This window comes from Liolophura sinensis, chromosome 9 (genome assembly GCF_032854445.1).
Source record: "Liolophura sinensis isolate JHLJ2023 chromosome 9, CUHK_Ljap_v2, whole genome shotgun sequence".
Lineage (NCBI taxonomy): Eukaryota > Metazoa > Mollusca > Polyplacophora > Chitonida > Chitonidae > Liolophura > Liolophura sinensis.
The window spans coordinates 2,996,725-3,010,624 of record NC_088303.1 but is presented as its reverse complement, the minus strand read 5'-3'; the positions used below and the strand labels follow the sequence as shown (position 1 = coordinate 3,010,624).

Sequence of the window (13,900 nt, the reverse complement as noted above, 5' to 3'; positions counted from 1 at the left end):
CAGTTAAACATCGTTGTAAAGTATTTATTTTATTTCCTATTCGATAAATAAAAGTAATAAAATATTACCTAATATTCAAAATAACTAACCTGTTCAAGAAAAACATAGTTGTTCATGGACCAATTGTGTTCGCCTATTATTTGTGGCCAAATAATTAATTGTACATGTTATTAACATTAAATAAATTAAAATTTTTTCTTGCAGAACCAGTAATTAAAAATTATTGAATGAATATGAAATACACTGGAAGTCCACTTTCGAATCTATCAATTGGATATTCAGAAGGGTCCATGCCGGCTACGAAACGCGGCTAGCAACACCACAAAATTATTTTCTCAGTACACGTGATTTGAGATGAAATGTTTTGCCCGAGATAAGATGATCATCATGGGCAAATTCAAACAGAATTCCTCCACTGACACAGAGCCTAAAGTGAAAATTGGAGTTCTGAAGGAAGAAACTTTAAATTATTATCGACGTGTTTCGCAGTCACTTGATGGCGGCTTTGATAACGAGGAAGATAAAAGTGAGAACCTTGGTTTGGGAGATAACTTACAGTTCACCTTTCTAGTGAATGAAAGAAAATTATATTTACCTGCTTTATCTTGAAGCATAATTTAATGGCCTCGAACTCATCAGTTTCCCTTATACATGTCAGCTACGAACTGTTCTCCGTAATCCATGTGATTTACAGCATCCGTCAACACTCTGCTCTTGATAATATATTTGCCACTCAAACTTCTTAATATTGTGTGACATGTGCGTTTCTGGGGCTTTTACATCCAGGAATGCACTAAGATGGTCGGGGAGTTTTAAGTGTAGGCTGCTGTGTGATTATCGTTGATTAACCAGCTTTTCTTTTTTAACTTCCGAGTAGGGCTCTTTGGCTAACAAAAGCATCAGCCTAGTCTTTACAACTGCCAGAGGGTCAAATGATCATAGTCTTTGCGGAATACAAGCTGGCTCATGTCATACAAATTGCTTTAAAACTGACAGTTTGCACTTTGTCACTTGACGCTCAGTATAAGGGCGGTAGACAAAGTACAGGGTGGGATGTCTTGTCTGGTGTCCTGTCTGGTATCTTTTGCATGGTCCAGTGAGGCAGCACAATAGATTTGTTGTTAGCCTGCTACAAGGAAGCATTGTCTTCATATATATTTGCAAAATTGTAAAGTGTAAGGCATATGAAATGGGATATTGGCATTTACCCAATTGTGGATAGTTACCCAATTGTGGATATTTACCCAATTGTGGATATTTACCCAATTGTGGTATACAGGTGTGTGTTGTTATTGCTGGGCTTTTAGTAGGCCTAGTCTGTTATACAGTGTTTAGCTCTCACTGCTTTGGCTGCAGCTTTAAGTTGAACATGTAATTGTTGTAAGATACAGTGACTGTGGTTCATTCTGTAAAAAGTCACTAAAATATGGGCTGAGCAAGATACTGTTTAACTTTGTCAATTATTGTAATAAACAGCAAATGAACACAAACTTGGCCCTCTCCTCCCACCTGTCACTTTTGTGTGTTATCTTTTCATACACCTGAGGTATTACTTGATTAATAATCGTTGTGTCTGCAAGCCCATTCTATTCATTGCCTTGCTTAAACAAAAGTAGTGTTTCCTGTCATCTTACACTCTGACACCATTTTAAAGTGATAGGATATCAAAAATTTGACCAATCTACAGACCCACAGAAACAACTTAAAGACACTGACAGAACTGCTTAGATGCAGCTAAGAAATAGATTTAACAAGCCAATTTAACAGTGTGTACAAAATATGTAATGATTTCCAGACCTCAGTAAATTTCCATTTAATTGATTGTTTTATTATTATTAGGTCCCTCTGTGGCTGAGGATGTTAGCGTGTCAGGAATGACTCAGGGGCCTTTCACTGATGCGGGTGCTGTGAGGTCAGGTCCTCCGTCCATATGTTTCCCATGGCTGTGCCCGGTTTCCTCCAACGGGCTTCCTCCAACCATACTGCTGGGCCGCCGAAATTGAAATATTCTTGAGTATGGTGTAAAACAGAAGTAAATAAATAAACATTATGATTCATGCCCTAATTCACACCCCAATTCACCCTAGTGGGCCATTTGTCTTTCAGATTTATTTGTCAACAATGTTGTATCACAGTTAAATGAGGAGGCCATCAGTGTCGCTCAGAACCAGACAGCCAGCAGAATTATAGAAGATCTTATCACTCTGTGTGACAAGGACCAAGTCCGATGCCTGATTACAGCCTTTAGCCAAGACTGGTACACTGTCTGTACAGACAGATTTGCCAGCCATGTGTTGCAGAAACTACTGATGACATTACCAGGGTACCTCTCAAAATCAGGGGAGAGCACTCTGAGAGACAAAGACAACAACAAAGATGAGAAGACTCTCGAACAATTGCTTCTGTTGTTGTGTGATTTTGTTGAAGAACACATAGAACAGTTTGTGAGCCACATGTATGCTAGTCACATTGTCAGGGTTTTGTTAGAAGTGGTGGGCGGAGTCAGTGTGGAGGAGAAATTAGTGCGCAGTAAACTATCCAGAGGTCAAAATAAAGGTTTGTTTATTTCATTAACCTGTGAAATTTTAGTTACATGTAGTAATTCAGTGTAAAATTATGGCTGTGATGACAACTTTTACGTTTTTCCTGCTGTAATAGTCACCTCCAGTGTTGAAATGGTAAATACAAGTAAAAAAATCACCTTACAAGTGCAATTTTAAATAAGGTGTGAAGGTTGGTAACATAACATAACATTAATATCCTAAATACTGGTATGAAATCAATGTAATCTGAAGTCAGCCAACACCTGGGTAAGATCTCTTATTTATTTATTTATAAAGTTCTAATTGAAAGTATCCTGGACTACTGTTTCTCTGTAGAGCAAAAGGAGATGTTTAAACCCTGTGACATGCCTGAACCAGTCAAAGAGAAGTTATCCACCCTGACAGATAATATCATGAGCCTTAATAATTTGGAAGGTAAGAAATAGGCTTTGTTTTTACATGTAAAGTTATTTTAAGAATTGGCAGTGTCTTTTTGCAGTACAGTATCACTACTTTTCAAATATAAATGTGTTTAAACCCTGTAACATGACAAAGTTAATGTATAAGATTTTGTTCATGTCATTTTAATACAATTATTTATTTGTGTGAAATAAATAAATATATAAAGATCTCTATATGATGACTTGGGTTTAAAACGAGGTCAACTTTTTTATTTCAAGCTCTTAAAAAGGATTCAATTCCAATCCATTTGACCTCTGACCTTTTCAGTCATTTATTACTTGTCATACTAATACGGCTAGTGTTGGAACCCCAGCCAATCAATAAATCAATCAATCAAGTTATATAGAAACGAGTGTTTTTTTCCAACTTTTCTTTTTTGTTTTTTTTTGCAGGCTGCCTTACAGAGACCTTGTCCACAACTGTGATCCAGACATTATTGCTGGTGTTACACAGAAGAAATCCACAGCTGTGTCAGGAGCACTGTCAGAAAATCCTGCAGGTGTCCAGCCTGCTGTCTGATACATCTGCTGAAGATACAGAGGATTCTGGGTAAGCTAGCGTGGATATCCTGATTTTGATACATTCTAAGCTAAGTTGATGCTATACTTAGTGGAAAGTTCAACTCTCCACAGTGCCAGCAATACATCACAAATGGACTGTCTGTCTGTGAAGTATTGGACAGATTCCCTCAACATCTGCATGCATCTTAACCATGATATAAATTTACACATGGTCAGTATTCATGCAGTTCACATGGATATTTACAATTCACCCCGGTTGAGGAACATGAGTTAAAGATGTGATTTTGTCCATGCAATACCTCCAAATGTACAGCAAAGATTTCTTAATTTTTCTTTGCATCTTTTCTAGGCCTAAACTTGGTTCTTAATTTTCAGTATTTACTATGTTACCGCTTCAGGTACTTTGCATAATATTTGATTTTCGTGTATTTAGGCAAAAATTGCAGATGGTTTCTGAATCCATTAACTTAATGTTAATAATATTTGAATTTTTACAGGCTGCCTCCTTTGGTTCAGAATGTCTCCGGCTCATACTTGATGGAGCAGTTACTTGCTCTTAGTTCTGAAACAGTTCACCAGGAGATGATGACAAAGCTGTTTCAGGGCAAAGCTCTTCTCTTTGCCGTTGACCCACAGGCCAACTTTGTTCTTCAGAAAGTCTTTACCACTATTAAGGATTCCAATCAGGTAGCAGATCTTGTTCTGTTTTGTTTTTTCTTTTTGTTTTTTTTTTTTCAGTCTAAAAAACATTTTTTCTTCATTACTTCAGAAAGATACATGATCACAGTAGTAAATATTTTGATAATGTTTACCAGCCATTTCCGTGCATTGTAGGATTTATGTTATATGGATTAAGCCAAACAGTACTGTGACCTGTGTCTGATTTAGAATTTTACATGTTAATGATAAAAGGGGATTTCTAATGAAAATTTGATATGCTGTCAGCTGATATATGAGAGATTATGCTGATCACATCTACTTTGTACTGTGGACTGTTCTTAAGTTCATCAAAAACATTTACACTAAGTGCATTTGGAATGTCATCCAAATTTGGATTGAATCAAGTGAGAAAATGTTGCTTTGATTTGGAACTAGATTCCATTATACTCAGATTGCAGCATTACAGTATCTTCAGTTTTTGTGAAACAGAAAAATCTGGTTGATTTGTTTTTTCATCTCATTCGCACACAGAGAACTGTTTAAGTGAAACGTTATTAAATTTTTCTGTATTTTTTGTTTACTTTATAATGGCCTTGTTTGAAGTTGTGTAGAGAATGCGCAAACATGTTTTCTTTGTTTCAGTTTAAGGTTTTATTCAAGGAATTGTCTCATCATATTGAAGACATCTTAGCTATTCATCATTTGGGGGTGATTAGCAAAGTGGCAGAAACTTGCCAACGATTGGCGTGTTGTCAGGACAAATTTGTGAAGGTAAAAATGTATTTCACAGGAAAGAAAAAATCTTGATGATGTTTTAGTAAAGATTCATTGAGCTATACTAAACAGCAGTGACCCATGAGACAGAGCATCAGTTCTCATTACTTCGCCTGCCATACTTGTAGGAAATGAGAAGGGAGTCAATGATCCAAAGTTCAGAGACACACATGCGCGTTAGGTTCCACTATTGAATTACATGTACATTTAATTTGTTCAGAGCGAGGAGCTTCAACTGTTTGCTACTGCAGCATACTGACGCAAGAGCCTCTCACCAATGTGGTCACTGTGAGTTTGAGTCCAGCTCTTGGCTTACTGTCTGAACATGGCAATGTCTGCCATTAATATTAATGAAATATTCTTGATTTTGGCGTAAAACACAAATCAAGTAAATAAATAAATTTATCGAGAACCTGGGTGTCAAAAAAACGAAAAAATCTTGACTTCTGTCTTGAACACTGTTCAGTTCATTGTATTTCCATGGTTACAGTTTAGTCCTGATTCAAGTTTAAACATTCAGTTCATTAACAGTCCAGTTATTTAATCATAGTAAATATTTCTTAGCTTTGGTTTCCTCCTGCCATAATGCTGGCAGCAGTTGTATAAGTGAAGTATTTTTCAATCAAATAAATAATTAAAATTTCTTCGTTTTGCATTCACAAAGAGAAATGTTTGTGTGTATTTTACTCTTTTGTATTTTGACAGCACCTTCAGAAAGCTTTTCATTGTTATAAACCAGAGGAAAGGCGAAAATCAATTGTACCTCTTCTCTCCTCACTCTCCACATATGAAGTGCTTTATAATACAGACAGCCCAAAAGGTGGGAAAATGTCAGAATCCAGTATTGAAAAGGTAAGGTGAAGAAACACACGTGGTCACTTACCATAAAAAATCCCACCAGGCGTAGTATCAGATATTTTAAAGGTGTGTCATTGTTTTCAATTAGACATACACTGTTTCGTGGAAATATCCCACTCATTTGGACGCAAAAGATTCATACCATGTTATAATCCAGTCCACGCAAAATTAAATCCTGACAAGGGAGATAATTTGTAATGGCTGGAATAAGCAGAAATCGAAATGTTACTGACAAGAATTTGAGGTACTTGTGTTGATTGAGTTATGGTAAATGTCCTAAATGTTTTGCCGTGGAACTCAGAAAGTGTATCCCAGGATTCATTGTGTTGTTTGTGGTTGTTACTGAGTGCCGCAGGATAGCATCAGGGTTGTTCTGGGGATTATACTGACAGTTCAAAAATGTAATAAACAAGCTTCCACTTCACTGAGCAGTTAGTCTATGCTCCTACCATTAACAGTTCACGCTTCACTGAGCAGTTAGTCTATGCTCATACCATCAACAGTTCACGCTTCACTGAGCAGTTAGGCTATGCTCCTACCAACAACAGTTCATGCTTCACTGAACAGTTAGTTTATGCTCCTACCACCAACAGTTCATGCTTCACTGAGCAGTTAGTCTATGCTCCTACCATCAACAGCTCACGCTTCACTGAGCAGTTAGTCTATGCTCCTACCAACAACAGTTCATGCTTCACTGAACAGTTAGTCTATACTCCTACCAACAGCAGTTCAGGTGTCACTGAGCAGTTAGTCTATGCTCCTACCAACAACAGTTCACGTATCACTGAGCAGTTAGTCTATGCTCCTACCATCAACAGCTCACGCTTCACTGAGCAGTTAGTCTATGCTCCTACCAACAACAGTTCATGCTTCACTGAGCAGTTAGTCTATGCTCCTACCAACAGCAGTTCAGGTGTCACTGAGCAGTTAGTCTATGCTCCTACCATCAACAGCTCACACTTCACTGAGCAATTAGTCTGTGCTCCTACAAACTACATTTCACGTTTCACTGAGCAGTTAGTCTATGCTCCTACCAACAACAGTTCATGCTTCACTGAGCAGTTAGTCTATGCTCCTACCAACAACAGTTCACGTTTCACTGAGCAGTTAGTCTATGCTCCTACCAACAACAGTTCATGTTTTCCTCAGTTTTAATCATAATGATTTTAGTACATGCATTTCGCAACAGGTTGATTGTTTTATTATTGCTATGGTGAGATAAATGGGAATTTGGGAGAAAAATCTCCAAAATTTTGTAGAGATTTAGTGTATCTACCCATTACCTTTACACATATGGAGTGTCTTGTCAAATATCTGTTTTTAAACTGCAGGGCTCTCTGTATACAAAGCTGTAGCAGAATTTAGCATACTGCAAATCCATACTTGCTAACTAGCCCTACCAGCAGATGAGATGAAGATGTCAAATTGCGATCAAAGCGACACCTGCACACGTGGATTTGCACTGCTGCAACTAAACATTTCTTATTCGTTGTTAATTTGAAAGACTGTCAACTACCGCCCATCATTCATAATCAAGAATACTTAATTTACGTAATTTTTAATTGAGTCCTCTCAGATGAAATTTTAATTATACGGATTGGTTTTATCTACATGTAGATACAAGTCACTTACAATCAAAAGAACTCAAAATTTCCACGTGTCTGCCCATCAATCACGTGATTTTGAAAGGCAGGACAGTGATCTTATGTGTCACTGGCGGAAACCTCTCTTGGGGTACGTTTCCTGTGTTTGATGGAGGTTCCTGATATAAAAACATGGGAAAGGAATCGCCTGCAATAGGAGGACAGTTCCAACTGTAGAGAAACAAAATGTGCGAGTAGATTGACATGGGCACAGGAAGCTGATGACAGATATTTCTTGGTGAAATTCGTTTTTAGCTAATATACATTTGTAGACTTATTCATCGCATGATGAGGGCTCTTAGCGGGCAACTGGTCACTCTCTTTTGTTATCTTGCCTTCAACTGAAATTGTGCGAAAGTAAACGACAGTAACTCAGGTGCGAAACTTTAGGCCATTTACCATACCCGATGTAATAAAACAGTACCAATTATAAAAACTATTGCATGTCTCACTATAAAGTCTTGAAATAATGGAACATTGTCACCAGTACTTGTAGGCCTAAACTGATTTACCGAGCCTAACATTACTGAATTGATTGCTTTATCCATGAATCGAGATCCAGGCCTGTTATCTTCAAGAAAGGTGAACTTTACACCTGCATGACAAGGGTATATCAAGAATTCTTTGGGGTTTTTTATGGAATAATGTATTTTTAAGAGAACAGAAATTTATCTGCCTTGACAATGTGTAAGAAATCAAAGATGGTGGCGACACATTGTTATATCACTGGACTGGTGACAACAAATCAGTCAGTCAAAATAAACACAAAGGCGGACTTTTGTCAAGTCATTGTAGGTCGAGCAAAGGTTACTGCAAAATACATATATTTCCATATTTATTTACGTAGCAGTTGAACAGATTGATAACGTCCTTCATTCAAATTCCCACTGCTCAGGCAGGTGAGAGTCATGGCAATTTGAAAGAAACCTAAACTATAAAGAGATTCACAGTTTTTGTCTGCGCTGACTAACTCTCCACCATTCAGTGTTCAGCAAATATACTGTACGCTAAATACACCAAACGGAGAGTGCCACATACCAAGAGAATACTTAATTTTTCGCAGAATGTCGAGCCACCAGATTACCAAAGACATGGGCAACATGTTAGATTTCATCAATGGATCTTCCAGCTTTAGAAAATAAAAATAAACAACTTGGGGTCAAGGGAAGCGTGTCAGCTGAAATCACGTTTGTTCATCGACTCTGGCTCGAGCATGTTTCTTTGTTTACCTACGTACAATAGGATTACGATTATCAGCGCAGTCTTTATTTATGGTAATACGAATTTACATTAATAAAAACTCCATATACACTCAAATCTGGCCAAAAGTGATGCCTAAAGACGTACTTGTCACAACAATTTTGCCCTTTTTCCTGTGAATATTTTGATACTGGAACAGAAAAAAGAAAAAACGAGGGACTCCACACTATCCTGTAAATTATGATTTCACCGTAAATCAATCCGCGTAATTTCGAGGGATCAGTGTATTTCTGTTGTAAAAGTTAAAGTATGTGATATGTCATTAAGCATTCAATCAAATAAATTGTGTCCAAGTGGCAGTTGAATAGATGGGTTTTGAATTCATTTTGAGGTTTTAGTTCAGAAGAGTGTACTGCTATGTGGCTATGAAGTGGTGTGCAGCTATGCTACTGCCATTATTGAGGTGATGGACCCACTGCCAGGGAATTTGTAGATTCCGCTGCCCGCACTCAGTCTGTGGCCTTTCTGTCACCATGTGTGACAGTGGGCAGACAAAGGTGATAGTGGCTGTTTGTCGAGTCTGTACAGGCTAAGGTTTGTTGAGAACCACTTGCCTTCCACGAGTATGCTCAGTAACTTGACATAGATGAGTTGGTTACCCGGTCAGTTTCATCCACCCTGCAACTGAACGCCTTTAGGTTTGAAATAAAGGGAAAAAACTCTTGACTTAAATAAATAAATAAATTGAGCTGTTAGTACAGTACAGATGTGTGTGTCTGAGCTTTGATGTAATTGTTGGATTTTCTATTCAGCCAGCACCGTTGAAGCCACCCCTGAGCCAGGTGAACTTGCACGGCTCAGTGATCCTCCAACATATGTTACGGTTCGAGGACCCCAGTCCCGCAGTGGACAGCCTGCTAAGTTTAGACCCTGTACAGTTAGTACAGCTGGCCTGTAACCCCTGCGGCAGCCACATTGTGGACACTTTCTACAAGAGCTCCAGTGTCTCTGGCAATTGCAAAGAGCAGATGATACAGAGACTGAAGGTATGCTTTCTGTTTTGTTTGTGATGTGCGGCTAGGTAAGATCTGAATAACACAGATGATACAGAGGCTGAAGGTACGTTTTCCAGTTTATGTTTGATGTGCGGCTAGGTAAGATCTGGATAACACAGATGATACAGAGGCTGAAGGTACGTTTTCCGGTTTATGTTTGATGTGCGGCTAGGTAAGATCTGGATAACACAGATTATACAGAGGCTGAAGATACGTTTTCCGGTTTATGTTTGATGTGCGGCTAGGTAAGATCTGGATAACACAGGTGATACAGAGGCTGAAGGTACGTTTTCCGGTTTATGTTTGATGTGCGGCTAGGTAAGATCTGGATAACACAGATGATACAGAGGCTGAAGGTACGTTTTCCAGTTTGTGTTTGATGTGCGGCTAGGTAAGATCTGAATAACACAGGTTATACAGAGGCTGAAGGTACGTTTTCCAGTTTGTGTTTGATGTGCGGCTAGGTAAGATCTGAATAACACAGGTTATACAGAGGCTGAAGGTATGTTTTCCAGTTTGTGTTTGATGTGCGGCTAGGTAAGATCTGAATAACACAGGTTATACAGAGGCTGAAGGTACGTTTTCTGTTTTGTTTGTGATGTGCGGCTAGGTAAGATCTGGATAACACAGATGATACAGAGGCTGAAGGTACGTTTTCCAGTTTGTGTTTGATGTGCGGCTAGGTAAGATCTGAATAACACAGGTTATACAGAGGCTGAAGGTACGTTTTCCAGTTTGTGTTTGATGTGCGGCTAGGTAAGATCTGAATAACACAGGTTATACAGAGGCTGAAGGTACGTTTTCCGGTTTATGTTTAATGTGCGGCTAGGTAAGATCTGGATAACACAGGTTATACAGAGGCTGAAGGTATGTTTTCCGGTTTATGTTTAATGTGCGGCTAGGTAAGATCTGGATAACACAGGTTATACAGAGGCTGAAGGTATGTTTTCCGGTTTATGTTTGATGTGCGGCTAGGTAAGATCTGGATAACACAGGTGATACAGAGGCTGAAGGTACGTTTTCCAGTTTATGTTTGATGTGCGGCTAGGTAAGATCTGGATAACACAGATGATACAGAGGCTGAAGGTACGTTTTCCGGTTTATGTTTGATGTGCGGCTAGGTAAGATCTGAATAACACAGGTTATACAGAGGCTGAAGGTACGTTTTCCGGTTTATGTTTGATGTGCGGCTAGGTAAGATCTAAATAACACAGGTGATACAGAGGCTGAAGGTATGTTTTCTGTTTTGTTTGTGATGTGGATAATACAGTATGTCTTTGACCAGCATGTCATACAGCCTGCATATCATGTGAAAAGATTATAGTTTTATTTCACAGACATTTTGAAATGTACTTTCAAGTTTCTGTCAACATGATGGTCTTATTTACGCAGGGCTGTTACCTGGAGTTGGCGTGCAGTAAGAATGGCAGTCGGGCATTACAGACGATATGGGACTGCTCATCTCTGAAACAGAAGACTGGCCTGGCAGAAGAACTCTCGAAACACGAGTCCAAGTTGCAAGGCGACCAGTTTGGCAGATTCATGCATCGGAACTTTGCCATTTATCATTTCATTCATAGACGGAAGGATTGGCGAGAACTTCAAGGAGCAAAGATAAAAAAAACGCAAAATGTTTGAAGACCTGTTGCAAGAATCTCGTACGTGTTTGTGAATATAGAAAGGATAATGGTCTTAGTCTAAAAAGTAAAAATCACAAGATTTCTGTCATTTACAAACAAATGCCTGATTGGAGAGAAAATGTTTTTTGTGTGTAAAATTGTTCAGTTGTCCTTAGGAACTTAAATGTGTTCTTGTTTAGTTGAGACTTTTTTTATTATTAGGTTAGACATTGGACAGAGAAAAAAAAATATTATGAAATATTTTTGGTTTTTTCAGGCCCTGGCCCCAAAAAACACCAGAAAGAAAAAGGAAGTGGAAGTACATCACTGAGGGTCACTGACCAGGTATGGGTTGAGATAAAGCAATTTGGACTCTGCATTGCAGCTACTTAGAGGCTAACATTTACTTCTTTGCTGCAAACAAAGGACACTTAAGATATTTTATGGTGTCTTGATCAAAGAGTGAGATATATTGCAGTTGATGGCAAGCTAGACTAAAGCATTGCTCCTATAGCAGATATCTGCCCTTGACCGGTGAGGCTGTATGCTGGTATCTAGCTCCTTCTGGCTTAGCTGTGATTTGTGAGTCAGGAGGTTTGTAACTGACAAAGGGCACTGTTTTCTAATCATGGTCTCCTCCAACAATAAAGTGGATCGACATTGATTAGTGTACTTGTCCTAAAAGGTTGTTTTTAAATAAAAGGAAATAAAGAACAGAAAATAATGAATTAGGTGCTAAAAGTTACATTTTCCCCATAGAATAAAATGCAGCCTTCCAAATCACCATTCAAATCAGTGGCTTTCTAAGAGCAATGGAACTCTTGGAATTAAACAACATGAATAACTTACATTTAGTCCTGGACAGCATTTAGATCCTATACATTGACTGAAATATGCAGTCTACTGAAATTAGATCCCCATGAAATGAATAAGGGTATGTGTTGAACTGGCAGCATAAAACTCACCATACAGAAAAAAGTTTTTTAACAGGATTTACTAATTAACAGTAATTATCGTGATGGTTGAATCAGCTTTACATTGTTGTACAAAGATAATAGGAAGATGGCTGTGGACTTCCCTTGGGCTCTGTCTGGTCTCCTCCCTCCACAGTGCTCCATCATCTCTCAGATATTCTTGAGTTTGGCGTAAAACACCAATGAAATAAATAAATCAATCAAATCTAAGGGTTTGATTTATTCTGTTTTAGTGCTTCTGGCTTAATGTGGAATTGCATCATTTACTGTCACCACAGATAATAAAGCCTGTAGGAGACTTTTTGGATGAGTTGAATGAATGCTAGGGTTGATTTCAAGGCTTACTTCATACATTAAATTTCTCATTTCTTTTTATGAAAAACTGATTTTCAACATTTCCTGAAAGTGGACCATTTCAATTGTGGAAGAACATAACTTTTGACCTTTAGTCTTTGAGTTGCCTAGCAACATGGAATAGTGAAAGGGCAGAGTTTAGTTGAAAGTTATCTTGTTTAATGATAATTCATGTTATTTATTTCAAGTATGAAGAAGATTCTGCGTTTGATATCGGTGATAAGTTCACAGTGAAGACCAAGAAACTGGATGACAAGAATTCGGGAGGAAAGTGGAACAAGGCCAGTGGGAATAGGAACAGGCCTAACGGAAAATGGCAGCAGCAACAACAACAAAAATCACATAAACAGTTTGCTAAAAAGAAGAGGAAGTTTAGGAAGTGACCCTTGTTAGTAGAAATGTTTTCTTGAGCACATTACACTGTGACTAATAGAGAAATGTAAACAAGTTGTTGGAAGCGTTCGGAAAAATGGATCTTTCCATGTCCTGTTTCTTTACTATGTGGTGTATACCCGATGCATTGCTGTACAGGTCAAATGACAATAAATGTATTTCTGAAGAATGTGCTAATGTCTTGGTGCTTTTCAAATAATTTGAAAGTGAAGTGAGAGATAATTTTGTCAATATTTTTTTTAACCAGTGTATGGCATTGAACTTGGTTTTATGTAGGCCCTACTTTTACAGTAAAATCATCTATAATTTCACTGAGTTTTCCGGCAACTAATTGCTCTACTTAGACAAACTGCAGTTAAAAAGGGTGACCAGCTGATGATAGGTACAGGTATGTGATTTGCTGTGAATCACATAAAATTTTTCCCCAGAATTTGAACAGCATGGTAATTCGTTGGTGAAAAAATCCATGAAATTCAAGGAGATTTACTGTAATTCAGGATTTTCACTTTAATACATTTACGGTATTTAAAGTTAAAGGTAGAACTAACTACAGAGCGAGTATCTGGAAAGTTAGTTCGGATCATTGTTCTTTATGGCTACCTATATCCTATGGACTTACACCAGTGTTCTGTGTTGTCATGGGTTTCCTGCCTGGCTACAGTCATGTAAATGAAATAGTCTTGAGTATGGCGTAAAACATCAATCAATCATTCAATCGTTATGGTCATCGGTGGCAAAGCAAATAAATAGCCACTACCAGACCTTCTCTAGCCCATGATCATTGAGATTGCAGATTTAAATCCAGCAATAAATCAATAAATTTTTACACTTCCCTGACATCAAA

General features: G+C 38.1%; 1 protein-coding gene across 1 annotated transcript; it reads left to right on the top strand.

Moving 5' to 3' along the window:
* The first annotated feature begins 363 nt into the window (after positions 1 to 363).
* On the top strand, positions 364 to 13,218 carry LOC135475125 (nucleolar protein 9-like). Its single transcript, XM_064754880.1, has 11 exons — positions 364 to 526; positions 2,107 to 2,556; positions 2,880 to 2,978; positions 3,398 to 3,554; positions 4,024 to 4,213; positions 4,829 to 4,957; positions 5,666 to 5,812; positions 9,474 to 9,707; positions 11,109 to 11,374; positions 11,613 to 11,680; positions 12,852 to 13,218. The coding sequence occupies exons 1-9, from the start codon at positions 379 to 381 to the stop codon at positions 11,352 to 11,354; spliced, it is 1,800 nt and encodes a 599-aa protein (XP_064610950.1). The 5' UTR covers positions 364 to 378; the 3' UTR covers positions 11,355 to 11,374; positions 11,613 to 11,680; positions 12,852 to 13,218.
* Positions 13,219 to 13,900: the final 682 nt, after the last annotated feature.